Consider the following 15,845-nt stretch of genomic DNA (forward strand, 5'->3'; position numbering starts at 1 on the left):
TGTTTAAGAGTAGGGAAAAGATAAAGTTTTACATTGTCTTATTAAAACTATATAAAGTTATAAACAAAAGTCATTAAAAGAGACTGTAAGAAAATACATTAGAATGCTAGTGTTTTATAATGGTAAACTTACGGGGTATCTTTTTTCTCAGGTTACATTTTTATATAATGTACCTGTTTTATTATTTAAATTGCTTTGCATTTTAAAGCTATTTGTTACCACGATTCAGCTTCTTGTGAACAGAAAGAATGCTTCTGCTTCCCTCTCAGGTGAGAGAACTGGAGCAGACCTTGCAGGCCTCTGAGGAGCAGCTCCAGCAGAGCAGGGGCATTGTGGCTGCCCAGGAAGCTCAGATACAGGAACTCGTAAGTGGTTATTGGAGCTGCTGCATTCCAGGCCCTTCCCAACTTCGGCAAGGGTACCTGGGCCTGCCCATAGATACAGTTCTTGTGTTGGATGTGAACAGGCCAGCAGCAGGGGGTGGAGGGAGTCAGGACCTACTGATGGGCCTGAGTTATGTGGGTGGTAGACCAGCTGCTCCTTTCCACCTGACATCCCACCTTTAGGTCCAGCCCAGTCCTGGGGCTGTCAGAGGTGGCAGCTCCACTAGAAGTCAAACCTCAGCTTGCAATCGGGCAGAGAGAACAAGCCCAGACTCTGGGGAGAGGATGGCCCCAGGGCTTGGTGTCGAGTTGGAAGGTGGGGAAATCAAACCAGCCAGTGTGTATTTCATATTCGCCATGTCCCAGGCACTGGGTTCAGTGCTGTGCACGTGTTTTCGTTTAGTGCTTGCAGGAGACCTGAAAAGTATGCACCATCATCCTCATCCTATAGATGAGGCCAGCTCAGAAGGATTAGCTCAGTAGCCCACAGGCTTGCAGCCAGTAGATGGCAAAACCGACGTTTCTTGTGTCAAAGCCCTGTTCTTCATTACTATATTATACTGCCTCCCCCAGGGAAAGCCGCAGCCACCAAGGCAACACTGAGTAGTGTGAAGGAGGCCTGTGTCTAAGGGCTGGCTGGTGCCCAGAGCTGTCCCCACACAACTTGAGGATGGAGTGAAGACATCAAGACTCCATCTCCTGCAACAGGCCAGGGTCCAGGAGCAACAAGCAGAGCCTGCAGCAGGGAGCTCAGCAACACTAGGGAGGAGGGGGTCAGGAGAGAGTTGTTTCTGTTGGATACCCATCTTTTCAGCAAGGTCCAGACTGAGGTCCCCCACTGGAAACCAGTATTACCATGACTGACCATCCTCTGGTCTCCCCACAGGCTGCCGCCAGCCAGGAGAGCAGCCATGTGCAGCAACAGGCCCTTGCTCTGGAGCAGCAGTTCGTGGAGCGGACCCAGGCCCTAGAATCCCAGATTGTGGCCCTGGAGAGAGCACGGGCAGCCGACCAGACCACCGCAGAGCAAGGGATGGTGAGTGAAGAGCTAAGAGAGGGTGGGCCCAGGAGCACCAGGGTCCCGCACAGCAAAGTCAGCGTGCTCGACAGTGCAGCACTCTCTGCATGAGGGAACCACTTTAGAGGGCAGTGCTTTTTTTTTTTTCTTTGAGACAGGGTCCCACTCTGTCACCTAGGCTTGACTACAGTGGCATGATCACAGCTGACTTCAACTCCAATCTCTCAGACTCAAGTGATCCTCCTACCTCAGCCTCCAGAGTAGCTGGGACTACAGGCGTGCACCACCACAGCCCACTAATTTTTTATTTTTTGGAAAGACAAGGTCTCACTATGTTGCCCAGGCTGGTCTCAAATGCCTAGGCTCAAGGGATTTGCCACCTCAGCCTCCCAAAGTGCTGGGATTACAGGCGTGAGCCACTGCACTGAGAGCAGTTCTTATCTTTCCAGAGACAACCTGCTCATGAGACTAGATGTAAAAAGACTGCTTTTTACAAAACTTAGAACAGTTTTCTTTTTCCTTGGGTCCCACAGGGACTTCCTACTTTCTGACCAGTCCCCTCTCCTTCTTCCTATTAGATTTTAAAATGTATGTTGTTCCTCCCTATACCTTCTTCCTGGTCCATGCTCCCTGTGCCCTAGGGAAATACGGTAGTGAAGACTTTTCTTTTAATATATGTTCTTCTAAATTGGCAGAGACAACTGGAGCAAGAAAATGCAGCCCTTAAAGAAAGCAAGAATGAATGTGAACGTTCTTTACAGCATCACCAGTTTGAACTAAAGAAGCTAAAGGTATTTATCTAACTGAATCAGAGTTTCACAAAAGTGTTCATGTTTTTACATGTGTATTTGGAGTGCCCCACTTCTCATACTTACAGTATGGGAGGAGTAGAATTAGCATATGTTCAATAGTTCTGTTAGGCATTTGCCAGAAATTGCCACTTCATTAAGTTCTCTCAGGGATCCAGGACGGTAAGAAGAATTATGCTTATTTGGCAGTTAATGTCATTGAGGTTCCGAGGGTAAACCATTTGTGCAAGTTGCATAGTTGGTTAGAGGTGGTGCTAGTCTGACTTCACCCTACCACCTAGGAGGTGGACCAGTGGATCCTTTCCACCCGACACAGAGGCCAGCCCTTCCTCTGGCATCAACAGCTGCTTGAAAGTCATGCTGTCAAAACACTGCTCTGGCTGATACTGCCAGGGAGACCATTAAGTGAGACTTTAAAAGATGATAAAAGGCACAGTGGCTTACACCTGTAATTCCAGCACTTTGGGGGGTTGAGGCAGGTGGATCACGAGGTCAGGAGTTCGAGACCAGTCTGGCCAACATAGTGAAACCCTATCTCTATTAAAAATACAAAAAATACAAAAAACAAGAAACAAAATAACAAAAAAAACAAAAAACATAATAATAATAATAAATAAAATAAAAATACGAAAAATTAGCCAGGTGTGGTGATGTGTGCCTGTAATCCCAGCTACTCGGGAGGCTGAGGCAGAAGAATCATGTGAACCCAGGAGTTGGAGGTTGCAGTGAGCCGAGACTGCGTCATTGCACTCCAGTCCAGATGACAGTGCAAGACTCCATTTCAAAAAAAAAAAAAGATGATAAGGACCTTTGTTTTGTTTATTTATATCAGGAACCATGTACAGAAATGAAGAAACGATCTGCTGGATTGTTATACTTTCTCTTCTGCAAATTTGGAGCTTTAATCAGTTGATGCCTGTTTTATTCCCTAAACATAACTGGATAACGAGGAGGAAAGAGTCCGTCAATTACTTATATGCCCCTAGACTCCTCTGGCCCCTTTCAAAGCACTTTGGATGCTGGGACACTGTAGTACTTGCCCTGCTTGGTCATGACTCAAAGATTTTATGGATCCTTTGGCAGCGATCTCTGAGAGCATCCGTAGCTGAATGCCTGCACCTAGTAAGCTTCCAGTAATCAGATCTGATGAGTGATGCAGATACTAATGCAATAGCATTGCATTGTGAGAAGCATGGACTTTGGAGTCAGATTTTTTTTATGCATTCCTTCAACAAACATTTAAGTATCTGTAAGTGCCAGGCATCATTGTAGGTGCTGGGATGTATTAAATAGCAATGAGCCAGGTGCGGTGGCCCACACCTGTAATCCTAGTACTTTGAGAGGCCAAGGTGGCTGGATTACCTGAGGTCAGGAGTTCGAGACCAGCCTAGCCAACATGGTAAAAGCCGGTCTCTACTAAAAATACAACAGTTAGCTGGGTGTGGTGATGCATTCCTGTAATCCCAGCTACCTGGGAGGCTAAGGCAGGAGAATTGCTTGAACGCGGGAGGCGGAGGCTGCAGTGAGCTGAGATTGCGCCACTGTACTCCAGCCTGGTGACAGAGCAAGACTTTGTCTCAAAAAAAAAGAAAAAAAAATGAAAGAAAGAAAAGAAAATAGAGCAGGACAAGGACAGCCTGTGGGGAGGTGTGGGAGGAGAGGGCTCTTTTTTTTTTTTTTTTTTTTTTTTTAAATTTCTACATTGGCTCAGAAACAAAGAGAGGGCTATTTTCTATGTGGAGTCAGGGAAGGCTTTGATGCTGGCAGAAGGGCCCGCCATGTGGATATTTGAGGAGGAATATTCCAGACAGAAGAAATAGCAAATATAAAGGCTCTGAGGCAAGAAAAAGTCTGGTCTGTTCAAAGAATAGCACAGAGGCTAGTGTGGCTACAGCTAGTGGCCAGAGGAGAGCATGGCTGGTGGTGAGGAGGGACATAGGCATTTGAAAGAATCATAGGAAGCCAGCCCTGGCAGGTCTTTTGTTTGTTTGTTTGTTTGAGACAAGGTCTTGCTCGGTTGCCCAGGCTGGAATACAGTGGTGTGCTCACAGCTCGCTGCAGCCTCAACCTCTCAGGCTCAAGCAATCCCTCCCACCTCAGCCTCCTGAATAGCTGGGACTACAGGTGTGCACCACCACACCCTACTAATTTATTAATTTTTCTTTTGTAGAGACAGGGTCTTGCTATGTTAAACAGGCTAGTTTTGAACTCCTGGGCTCAAAAGATCCACTTCCCTTGGCCTCCCAAAGTGCTAGGATTACAGGGGTGAGCCACCACTCCTAGGCAGCCATGGCAGGTCTTAAGCAGATAAGTGACATGAGAAGTGTTCTTTTAAAAGGATTTCTCGGCTGGGTGTGGTGGCTCATGACTGTAATCCAAGCACTTTGGAGGCCAAGGCGGGTGGATCACCTGAGGTTGGGAGTTCAAGACCAGCCTGACCAAGATGGTGAAACCCCTTTTTTAAAAAAAGAAAAATATAATAAATAAATAAAAAGAAAGGATTTCTCTGGCTGCCTGTGAAGAATGTTTAGTAAGGGAGGCATGAGCAGAAGCAGGATGACTGTTGAGGAGACTTTTTAGGAATCTAGGCCAGGAGTGACTAGCACATTAGTGGTGGACTTGGGAAGAAGGATTCAGATCAGGATTTATTTTAGAGATGGAGTCTGTTTTTTGTTTTTGAGACAGAGTCTTGCTTTGTCACCCAAGCTGGAGTGCAGTGGAGCGATCTCAGCTCACTGTAACCTCGACCTCCTGGGTTCAAGCAATTCTCCTGCCTCACCTCCCGAGTAGCTGGGACTATAGGCATGTGCCACCTTGCCTGGCTAATTTTTGTATTTTTGGTAAAGACAGGGTTTTACCATATTGGCCAGGCTGGTCTCAAACTCCTGACCTCAAGTGATCCACCTGCCTCAGCCTCCCAAAGTGCTGGGATTACAGGCGTGAACCACCATGCCCTACTTGAGATGGAGCTTTTAGAACTTAAGAATGAGAGAAAAAAAAGAATTGTAGATGACATCTAGGTTTGGTTTGTATAACTCAAGAGTTTCTCCACCTCAGTGCTATTGACATTTGAGGCCGGATGGTTCTCTGTATTGGATGGTTGTGTGTTGGGGATGGTTCTGTGTTGTGGATGGTTCTGTGCTGTGGAGGTTCTGTGTTGTGGATGGTTCTGTGTTGTGGATGGTTCTGTGTTGTGAAGGTTCTGTGTTGTGGATGGTTCTGTGTTGTGGATGGTTCTGTGTTGTGGAAGTTCTGTGTTGTGGATGGTTCTGTGTTGTGGATGGTTCTGTGTTGTGGATGGTTCTGTGTTGTGGAGGTTCTGTATTGTGGATGGTTCTGTGTTGTGGATGGTTCTGTGTTGTGAAGGTTCTGTGTTGTGGATGGTTCTGTGTTGTGGATGGTTCTGTGTTGTGAAGGTTCTGTGTTGTGGATGGTTCTCTGTTGTGGATGGTTCTGTGTTGTGGATGGTTCTGTGTTGTGGATGGTTCTGTGTTGTATATGGTCCTCTGTTGTGGAGGTTCTCTGTTGTATTTGCTGCAAGTGTTCATGGTAGGCTGCTTAGGAGCATCCACCTACTAGATGTCAGTAGCAGCCCCACTTAGGACAACCACAGTGTCTCCAGACATTGCCAAATGTCTCACCGGGGCAGAAGCACTGCTGGCAGAGAACCACGAGGGTAACTGAATGAATAGGGTATGTATCATTCACTGAGATGGGGGTCCAGGGAGGTATGTCAAGAGTAGATTCCATTTTGGACATGTTGAGCTTCAGAGGCCCACCCGACAGGCACATCTGGTAGTCTGTAGGCTGACAAGTCTGGAAATCAAAGCAGATTCTGAGTAGATCTATAAATTAGGAAACTTGTGTGCCTATATCCCAGCTGCTTGGGATCCCAGGAGGCGGAGGTTGCAGTGAGCCGGGATCACACCACTGCACTCCAGCCTGGATGACAGAGTAAAAACCTATCTCAAACAAAACAAAATAAAACAACATCAAACAACCTTTAAATTAGGAAACTATCAATCAGCATAGCTCATAGGCACAATTACAGCCAAATGCCTATCAGTGAGTGCAGATAGAGAAGAGGGTCAAAAGCGAAGGCAAGGGCCACACCAGCAGGCAGAGGCTCAGAACAAAAGGAGGGGCCAACAGAGAAGACGCCAAAGGAGCCGCAGGTAGGAGCGGTAAAAGCAGGAGCATGGGGGGCTCTGGAAGTTCAGGGCAGAAAGCGCTACAAGGAGGACTGAGTAGTGAACTCTGTCATATGCTGCCAGCTGGTCAAGAAAGAAGACAAAGAGCTGACCCTTCTATTTGGCAAGACTGAGTTTGTCGGCAGCGCTGGGAAGAATAGTCACTGTAGGGTCGTGGGGGGGGACATGGTTGACCAGAGCAGGTTAAAATGAGACTGGAGAGATGCTTCCACTTGCAGTAAAGGCAGACTGGGTAATTCAGACCAGCTCACTCGCTGAGGACTGCCAGTAAAACTAGCCAAAATGAGAGAACATCTGCTTGGAGGAGCCTACGAGATAGTGAGGTAAATGGCCTACCCCGCCCAGGGTTGGAAGTTCAGCATGCGAAGCAGCTTTTGCCCTGGTCATATCTGCTGATCCTGAAGAGGCTGGAAGTTCATCTAAATTTTTCATAGTTTCTCAGAGTTAGGGGAATAAAAATTGGACTTAGTTTTAGTTAAACCTTGGATCCAGCCTGGCAGATCCTGAAAGCTTTGGTTAGGCACACCACAGGACTGCATGCTAGAAGTAAGGTTGACCAGGAAGTAACCAGCACCCCATCCACACCTTGCCCCCAGCTTTGATTGCACTAACTGAAGGGCAGGGTGGCCCAGAAAAAGCCCATTAGCTAATTTTGGATTAAAGTGATCCCAGGTTATTAGTGCTCCTGGGCGACTAGAAAAAGCAAACAAAATCAAAGCTAGGTAAACAAAAATACAAAACAACACAAACAAAAGACACACAAGAGCTCAGGTATCATATGCTTACTATGTTTAAGGAGATAAAAGACAGAATTAAAAATTTCAGCAAGATGTGGAATAGTTTTATTTTATTATAGTTACAATAAAAGACAGCAGTTTTAAAAAAGGAATCAAATAGAATTTTAGACCTGAAAAATAGAATAACTGAAATTAGTACAATAAATTACAAAAGGACATGAGGAAGCTTTCTGGGGGATGGGTATTTTTACTATTTTTATTACAGTGATGGTTTCATCACAGTTCATCAAGGCATACACCTGTAGTCCCAGCTACTCAGGAGACTGAGGCAGGAGGATCTCTTGAGCCCAGGAGGTGGAGGCTGCAGTGAGCTATCATCACAGCATTGGACTCCATCCTGGGTGATAGAGTAAGAACCCATCTCGAAAAACATAAAAATTTCTATGTAAAAACATAGAAAACTCCTATATGTTTACAATTAAGAAATACACTTTCAAATAACCAATAGGTCAAATTAAAAAATCATAATGGAAATTTTAAAATATTTTTAAATAGGCTGGGCGAAGTGGCTCACACCTGTAATCCCAGCACTTTGGGAGGCCGAGGTGGGTGGATCACTTGAGGTCAGGAGTTTGAAACCAGACTGACCAACATGGAGAAACCCCATCTCTACTAAAAACACAAAATTAGCTGGGCATGGTGGTGCATGCCTATAATCCCAGCTACTCGGGAGACTGAGGCAGGAGAGTCACTTGAACCCAGGTGAGCTGATATCACGCCATTGCACTCCAGCCTGGGCAACAAGAGCAAAACTCTGTCTCAAAAAATAAAATAAGGCCGGGTGTGGTGGCTTACGCCTGTAATCCCAGCACTTTGGGAGGCCCAGGCGGGTGGATCACAAGGTCAAGAGATCAAGACCATCCTAAGCAACATGGTGAAACCCCATCTCTACTAAAAAAATTTTAAAAATTAGCTGGGCGTGGTGGTGCGTGCTTGTAGTCCCAGCTACTTGGGTGGCTGAGGCAGAAGAATCACTTGAACCTGAAGGTGGAGGTTGCATAGAGCTGAGATTGTGCCACTGCACTCCAGCCTGGTGTCAGAGTGAGACTCCGTCTCCAAAAATAAATAAATAAATAAAAATAAAATAAAATATTTTGAAATAACGCTGGGCATGGTGACTCACCCCTGTAATCTCAGCACTTTGGGAGGCTGAGGCAGGTGGATCACCTGAGGTCAGGAATTCGAGACCAGCCTGGCCAACATGGTGAAACCCATCTCTACCAAAAATATAAAATTAGCTAGGCATGGTGGCAGGCACCTGTAATCCCAGCTATTTGGGAGGCTGAGGCGGGAGAATTGCTTGAATCCGACAGCCAGAGGTTGCAGTGAGCCAAGATTGTGCCACTGCACTCCAACCTGGGTGACAAGAGAAAAACTCTGTCTCAAAAAATATATATATTTTTTGAAATAAATTATTTCATAAATACTATTGATCAAAATTGGTTGAGTATAACTAAAGTAGTGCAAAGAAGGAAATTTCAGTCTCAATGGCATCTCTTAAGAAGAAAGCCTGAAAATTGAGCCATGTATGCATCTCAAAAAGTCAGAAAAAAGCACATATCAAACTCAAGGAAGAAATTATAAATATAAGCATTACAAATTAATGAAATAGAAAATAAAATGGGAGCCAGACGCAGTGGCTCATGCCTGTAATCCCAGCACTTTGGGAGGCTGAAGTGGGTGGATCACAAGGTCAAGGAGTTCGAGACCATCCTGGCCAATATGGTAAAACCCAATCTTTACTAAAAATACAAAAAATTAGATGGGTGTATGGCAGACGTCTGTAATCGCAGCTACTGGGGAGGCTGAGGGAGAAGAATTGCTTGAACCTGGGAGGGGGAGGTTGCAGTGAGCCAAGATCACGCCACTGCACTCCAGTCTGGGTGACAGAGTGAGACTCCGTCTAGGGGAAAAAAAAAAGAAAATTGGCCAGGTGCAGTGACTCACCTCTGTAATCCCAGCACTTTGGGAGGCCAAGGCGGGTGAACCACCTGAGGTCAGGAGTTCGGGACCTGCCTCACCAACATGGTGAAACCCCATCTCTACTAAAAACATAAAAATTAGCCAGGCCAGGCATAGTGGCACATGCCTGTAATCCCAGCTAGTTGGGAGGCTGAGGCAGGCAAATCACTTGAAACCAGGAGTCAGAGGTTACATTGAGCCGAGATCGCGCCATTGCACTCCAGCCTGGGCAACAAAAGTGAAACTGTCTCAAAAAGAAAGAAAGAGAGAGAAAGAGGGAGAGGGAAAAAGAAAATGAATGGGACCCTCTCATAATAGCAAGGACTGCTGATGCCTGAGGTGGTTAATTTGAAGGCGAATAAAATTGCTAAACTCTAGGTGAGATGGATCGAGGCCATATTTACTTTACTTTAACAGTCTACCTGTTCCTTCAGTTACTGAGAAGGGTGTGGTCAGTCTTGCACTAGGGTGGTGGATTTGTCTCTCTCCTTTAGTTCTGTTTGTCTTTGCTTCATGTATTTCGATGTGCTGCTATTAGGTGGACATATATTTAGAATTGTTTTTATCCATGTTCTTCACAGCAGCCATTCCCTAAGCCTGTCCTGGAGAAGCATCCCCAGGGGCAGAGGCAGCTGTGCATTGGTGGCCTGGTGGTTCCTGCGAGCTGCAGGCCCTGCTTTGTGCCACAGTGAACCTGAGCAGGCACTGTCAAGCCTGCCTCCCACAGTGCTGGATCTCATGTGGCTGTGAGGCACTAGCACAGACTTTGGAGCCACACAGACTCAGTTCTGTTTGCCAGCCTAGCCCCTCACTAGCTGACGTTTGAAGGAATCCATTTTCCTGCAGCCTTGACCTCCCGGAATCAAGCAATCCTCTCACCTCAGCGTCCTGAGTAGCTGGACTACAGGCATGTGCCACCAGGCTCGGCCAATTTTTCTTACTATTTATAGAGACAGGTCCTCGCTTTGTTGCCCAGGATGGTCTCAAACTCCTGGGTTCAAGCGATCCTCCCACCTCACCCTCCTGAAGTGCTGGGATTATTGGTGGGAGCCACCGTGCCCAGTCATTGCTTCTTATTCTTTCCATAACCAATTGTTCCAGTCCCCTACTCCACTCATGTGGCCCGTGAGTCTGACTTCTTGTTCTTGGCTAATGTCCTTAGGCCACCTCTTCAAGGATGGGCCCCTAGCCTCGGTGTGGGTCCTGGCAGGGGTGCTCGTGGAACAGTTGATGCTCAGTGGTGTTCCATTTCCAGAGAAGTTGGTGGGTTGCCTGCCAGGACAGCTCTGAAAGGGACACTGAAGGCATGGCAGGGAGAGGCCAAGCTGGGAGCCTGCGGACATGGGAAGAATGTTGGTCTCGCTCTACAAAGCCGTGCCCTGTCTGCTGGGCTTCTTGCATGGTGTACAGCTAAAAAACTGTGAACTAAGTTTTGGAGCTGGGCGGTTTTCTGCATTGTAGGAAGAATGGAGCCAAAGAGAAATTGTGAGTGTGGCGATGGCTCAAGCCCTGGAGGAGGTGCGGAAGCAAAGGGAAGAGCTCCAGCAGCAGGTGCGCCCTGTTTCACACTGAGGAGGATGTCCCCCTGCCATCTCACAAGCAGCAGGCCCCGTCCTGCTGTGGGACTGTCGGAGAGGCCCTGTCTCTCCAGGGTAGGGGTTGCAGACACAGGGCTCAGGGAAAGCAGTCAGCCACGTGGGCCCCTGTGCTCTCTTGGAAGCTGCAAGACAAATGTTATAAAGAAACCCTCACCCCGTAGGATGCCCTTTTCGATGTTTCATGGTGAGTTTTTAGTTATAAACATTACCTGGAAATTGGTCCATGCCCAGGGACCTGCTGGGCTCTAATTCTGTGAGATGACCCATCACTGCCCACCTGCCCCAGAGGCTACATAAGGTTGGGTTGAGTTTTTACAGGAAGTATGGGAAAGCCCCCCTTAAAGGTAGACTTTGAGTCCGACCCCAGAGCTTCTTGTTAAGTGGCTCTAGGCCTTTGGTAGGTCCTTAACAAAGCTGAGCCTCCTCTGATGAGGACCCTAGTCCTTCTGCTTACACCTCTGGGAAACTATCATATAATGAGGTAACATACATCAGATGCGGCCTAGTGCTGGGCATGCTGCAGGTGCTCAGGAAGCGGAAGTTATGCCAGTTTGTTGGGCTGGGCAGAACGGCCACGTCTCTGGTTGACCCACTGTTGGCCAGGGGGGCAGTGGGAGGTGACTGTCCCTGTGCAGGGCCCCTGCCAGGGAGAATGGATTTGTGCACGTACATAGGAACAGAGCTTAGCTGCGGGTTTGCTCTGGGTTGTGGACTTCAGGGAGGCATTCATGGTGGACCCCAAATAGCAGGAAAGTGGAGACTTCTGTGGGGAAATAGGGTCACTGCTGGCAACCTTCTCTCGTTGATTTTTGTCTCCAAGGCAGCTAACCTGACAGCCATACTAGAGGAGAAGGAACAGAATCTGCAGGAAAAAACAGAAGCGCTTCTCCAGAAAGAGCAGGAGGTTCTGCAGCTGGAGCGAGGTGAGGCGTCTGTCCCTGGCCGAGCCTATTCTTTTCAGGCCGGGCATCCTGCCCTGTGAGGACCTTGCCACCAAGCAGCATGGAGTCACTGGGCTCACATGCGCCCTCCACCTCCTCCCCGACCTAGGTCACAACTCTGCCCTGCTGCAGATGCACCAGCTGCAGGCCGAGCTGGAGGCCCTGAGGACCCTGAGGGCAGAGGAGGCTGCAGCCGCCACAGAGCCGGAGGACCTGCTGAGGCTGCGGGGCCCATTGCAGGCAGAAGTGCTCTCAGTCAGCGACCCACAGGTAAGTGCCAGCTGCACCTGCATGGGTGCTACAGCAAGATGCAGGGCAGGTGCCAAGAGCGTCCCCTGAGGAGGCAGCAGTGGGAGACGCAGTGGACAGGACGCTGCCCTGCATGTAGGGGCCTTTCTTTGAGGGAGGCACTCATATGGCTAGGAGGCTGTGGGTCCTGAAGAGGCCGTCACACATGGCGCCCTTGTCAGGAGGCAGGTGGAGAGCAAGCGCCTTCATCCCAGCAAAGACTAGCTGTGTGATAGTTGTGGGCACTGGGCATTGGATCTTCTCCAGGAATTTGCTTTGTGGCCAGTTGCCTATTGGAGCACACCAGGCCACACCTGAGGGATGAGTCTGGCGCCCCTTCCCTGTACACCTGTGGCTCAGCTTGACCTTACCTGTCCTGGCTGTCAACTGGCTGCCACTACCTTGTAGGTCACCTCGAGGGCCATGCAGGACCCTGTGTTCCAGCTTCCTGCTGCAGGAAGAACACCAAATGGTGAGGTTGGGGCCATGGATCTTGCGCAGCTACAGAAGGAAAAACAGGACTTGGAGCAGCAACTTCTGGAGAAAAATAAGGTGAGGATGCCCTTTGCATGTCTGTTTCTGTCTCCACCCGGTCCCTGCCCTCATGCCTAAAATGACCCAGGCCATCCTTGGAGGGTTTTGTGGTGCCCCCTGAACCTCCTGGGAGCCATGACCCCCTGCTCTTCCATCCGTCATGCACTGCCCTCTTCTCCCCACGCCCTGGAGAACTGGCCGAGTGTCTGGGCTTGGGCAGCTGCAAGCCTGTGTGTTCCCTGCCAGCTCTGCTGTCCCCAGCCAGGCCATAGTGACAGTCCCCTTTCCTCTGTACTTCCTTTCTACAGCTGTGGCAGGACAGCACTGATATCTGTCTTTTAAGGGTTTGTTTGGGTAGGAAGAGGGGGTATAAAATGAGGGTATTTGCTAACTGTCCTGTAAACTGTATAAACTTTCTGGTATTTGGTAGAGGTTCAATAAATGTCATGGTCCCCACCCCTCACCCTCCAGCCTTTCCACCTATAAATGCAGGCTCTCATTTAATCCTGGTTCTACAAGTGTCCTGTGAAACTTCATATGCCAGCCAGCTATTGCTCTGGCCTGAAATTCTGCCCCTAAATTGTGTCTGTGTGTGTGTGTGTTTCCCCTTTTACAAAGGGGGAAAGTGTTCATTATCTCTCTTTCCTCTCTCTCTTTCATTTAATCTCTTCCTGTGAAATATAAAATACACGAGCCGGGCGCAGTGGCTCACGCCTGTAATCTCAGCACTTTGGGAGGCTGAGGCAGGTGGATCATGAGGTCAAGAGATCGAGACCATCCTGTCAACATGGTGAAACCCCGTCTTTACAAAAAATACAAAAAATTAGCTGGGCATGGTGGTGCGTGCCTGTAATCCCAGCTACTCGGGAGGCTGAGGCAGGAGAATTGCCTGAACCCAGGAGGCGGAGGTTGCGGTGAGCCGAGATCGCGCCATTGCACTCCAGCCTGGGTAACAAGAGCGAAACTCCGTCTCAAAAATAAAATAAAATAAAATACACATAGAAAAGTATACAAAACACATGTGGGCCTAAATGAATTAACAGAAAGCAAACCCATGTAACCACCCCAGGTGGTTATGCAAATCAGGACATTGCCAGCATCCCAGAAACCCAGCCCTCCAGGCCCCTCACAACCCTGTCAGTCACTCCAATCCCAGCCCTTCTGGCAATGACTGCCTTGCTCTTTTCCCTAGTGTCACCACCTTAGCTCACATTGCTCAACCCCACAGTTTCACTTTGCCTGTTTGTGAATTTCCCATGTGCCCCTAGGACCTCCCTCCCTTGAGCCTCTGGCCTTACCGGCCGTGCCGCCTTCCTGCCTCCGTTCTCAGCTTTGAGACCTTATCTGTCATGGGACCACTGCCTTCTCGACACCTGTGATCCTCTGGCCTCTCTCCCTTTCCTCAGACTGTCCTAGCCAAGCTCTGGTTAAACTCGGGCTAAACCCAACTCTTCTCTGCAGCCACAGGGCCAGACCTGGCTGGAGAGTGGCATCACCTGGGCACTCAGGTCCCCTCGAAGCTCAGGACCATGGTCCTGCAGGCAGGCCAGTGTTCCCCACCACCCTGCCTCATCCCGGGGACCTTCACACCCCTCTGCCCCTCACCCCAGCTTCATGTCTACCTTCTCTCTTCTCTTCACCTCAACCCTGCCTCACCTGCCCTGGCACTCCCACCTCCTGCTTCTCTGAGAAGGGACACGCCACAGCCTCTCCTCATAGTCCGTTTCCCCACCTCCCCGTGTACTACGCCAGCCACTTCCTGCTTCTTGCCTAGGTCATCATTTTTTCTTGGAGTCATCCCAGCCACTGAGAAGTGCGCCGTTGTACAGGTGCCTGATGAAAGCCCTCAGCTCACACCCCCTTGCCCTGCCGCTGTGGCTCTGCTCTCCTCCCCAGCTGACTTGTTGAAACTTTCTACATCTGCCATCTCCATTCTGACTCCTCATCTCTCTCAGCCTTTCCCCCACCACTCCACAGAAAAACGCTCTTGTCAAGCTCATCAGTGACATCCTCATTGCTAAATCCAGAAGGCAGTTCCTAATTTTCCCTCTGCTTGGCCTGTCTGCAGCTTTGGACAGGTGTCTCTTCCTCCTCCTGAAGCTCCCATCCATGGCCTGCTCCTTCTCTGCCTCCTCTGATGGGTTAGTCTCCTTCCCACTGCTACCCACAATGTACAAGGGCAGTCCTCGTGCCTCTTCTCTGCACTGCTTGCCCTACTCTGCCATCTCACCTGTGCTCTGTGCAGCTAGCTCCCCCATCCCTGCCTCCAGCCTGGACGGCTCCCTGGACGCTAGCCTCATGAACCTGTCTCCATGTGAGCTCTAAGGTGTCTGCAACTCAAAACATCCGAAAACACACTTCAGCTTCACTGTGCTCCCTGGCTGCCATGGCCACCTTTCCCATCTCAGGAGGTGGCAAAAGCCTTGGAGTTGTCCTCTCTGCCTTGGTTCTTTCTCTGCCGGTATCCAGACCATTAGCAGATTCCTTCAGCACCCTCTTCACACATTTCCCAGAATCCACCACTTCACATTGCTGCCACCTGCTTCAGGTTACCATTGTCTCTTCTCTGGAAGATGTATCAGACTTCCAGCTGGTTTCCCTGTCACTCCTGTCTTAGACCTCTCATGACTTCTATATCTCTTGATGAAAGCCAGAGTCGTTGGAGAGGCCCGCCGAGCCCTGTGTGGTGTGGCCCTGATCACCCCTGCCAGCTGAGCCCTCCTGTCCTCACCACTCCCCTCAGCCCCAGGGTCCTCGCCTCCCATCAAGCACCCTCCCAGCTCAGGGCCTTGGCACTTGCTGAGCCTTCCATCTGGAAGTGCCTTCCCCTGGTCCCCCTCACTTCCTTTATGCCACCCTGCCCAGCCTTACTGCCAGCACCCGACCCCTCACCATGCTGCCTTTTCTCTGTGCCTCTTAATACCCTCTGATACACTGCAGATTTGATTTGTTTATTCTTTTTGTTTTTTTTTTTTGAGACGGAGTCCTGCTCTGTTGCCCAGACTAGAGTGCAATTCCAAGTAGCTGGGATTACAGGTGTCCACCACCACACCCGGCTAATTTTTTTGTATTTGTAGTAAAGACGGGGTTTTGCCATGTTGGCCAGGCTGGTCTCGAACTCCTGACCTCATGATCTGCCCGCCTTGGCTCCCAAAGTGCTGGGATTACAGGCATGAGCCACTGTGCCCAGCCTGTTTATTAATCTTTTCCCTCCTGAGTGTGAACTTTTGTCTTTTTTATTCCATTTTCCAGCCCCTAGAACAGTGTAGAGACTCACTAATTATTAGATGAATTGCTGAGTGAA

General features: G+C 49.1%; 1 protein-coding gene across 3 annotated transcripts in view; it reads left to right on the forward strand.

Annotated features, from left to right (window-relative positions):
- The window catches only part of GOLGA1 (golgin A1), a 64,681-nt gene that overhangs the window by 42,137 nt on the left and 6,699 nt on the right, over nucleotides 1-15,845 (forward strand). For all 3 annotated transcript variants that reach the window (XM_012458151.3, XM_012458153.3, XM_012458152.3), the window contains exons 13-19: nucleotides 270-365; nucleotides 1,270-1,419; nucleotides 2,097-2,192; nucleotides 10,642-10,731; nucleotides 11,599-11,701; nucleotides 11,829-11,989; nucleotides 12,416-12,559. In XM_012458151.3, coding sequence (XP_012313574.2) covers nucleotides 270-365; nucleotides 1,270-1,419; nucleotides 2,097-2,192; nucleotides 10,642-10,731; nucleotides 11,599-11,701; nucleotides 11,829-11,989; nucleotides 12,416-12,559 — 840 coding nt within the window. The remainder of the gene's footprint in view (nucleotides 1-269; nucleotides 366-1,269; nucleotides 1,420-2,096; nucleotides 2,193-10,641; nucleotides 10,732-11,598; nucleotides 11,702-11,828; nucleotides 11,990-12,415; nucleotides 12,560-15,845) is intronic.

Source organism: Aotus nancymaae, unplaced genomic scaffold (assembly GCF_030222135.1).
Source record: "Aotus nancymaae isolate 86718 unplaced genomic scaffold, 86718_ANA_hifiasm-v0.15.2.pri h1tg000003l, whole genome shotgun sequence".
NCBI classification, from domain to species: Eukaryota; Metazoa; Chordata; class Mammalia; order Primates; family Aotidae; genus Aotus; species Aotus nancymaae.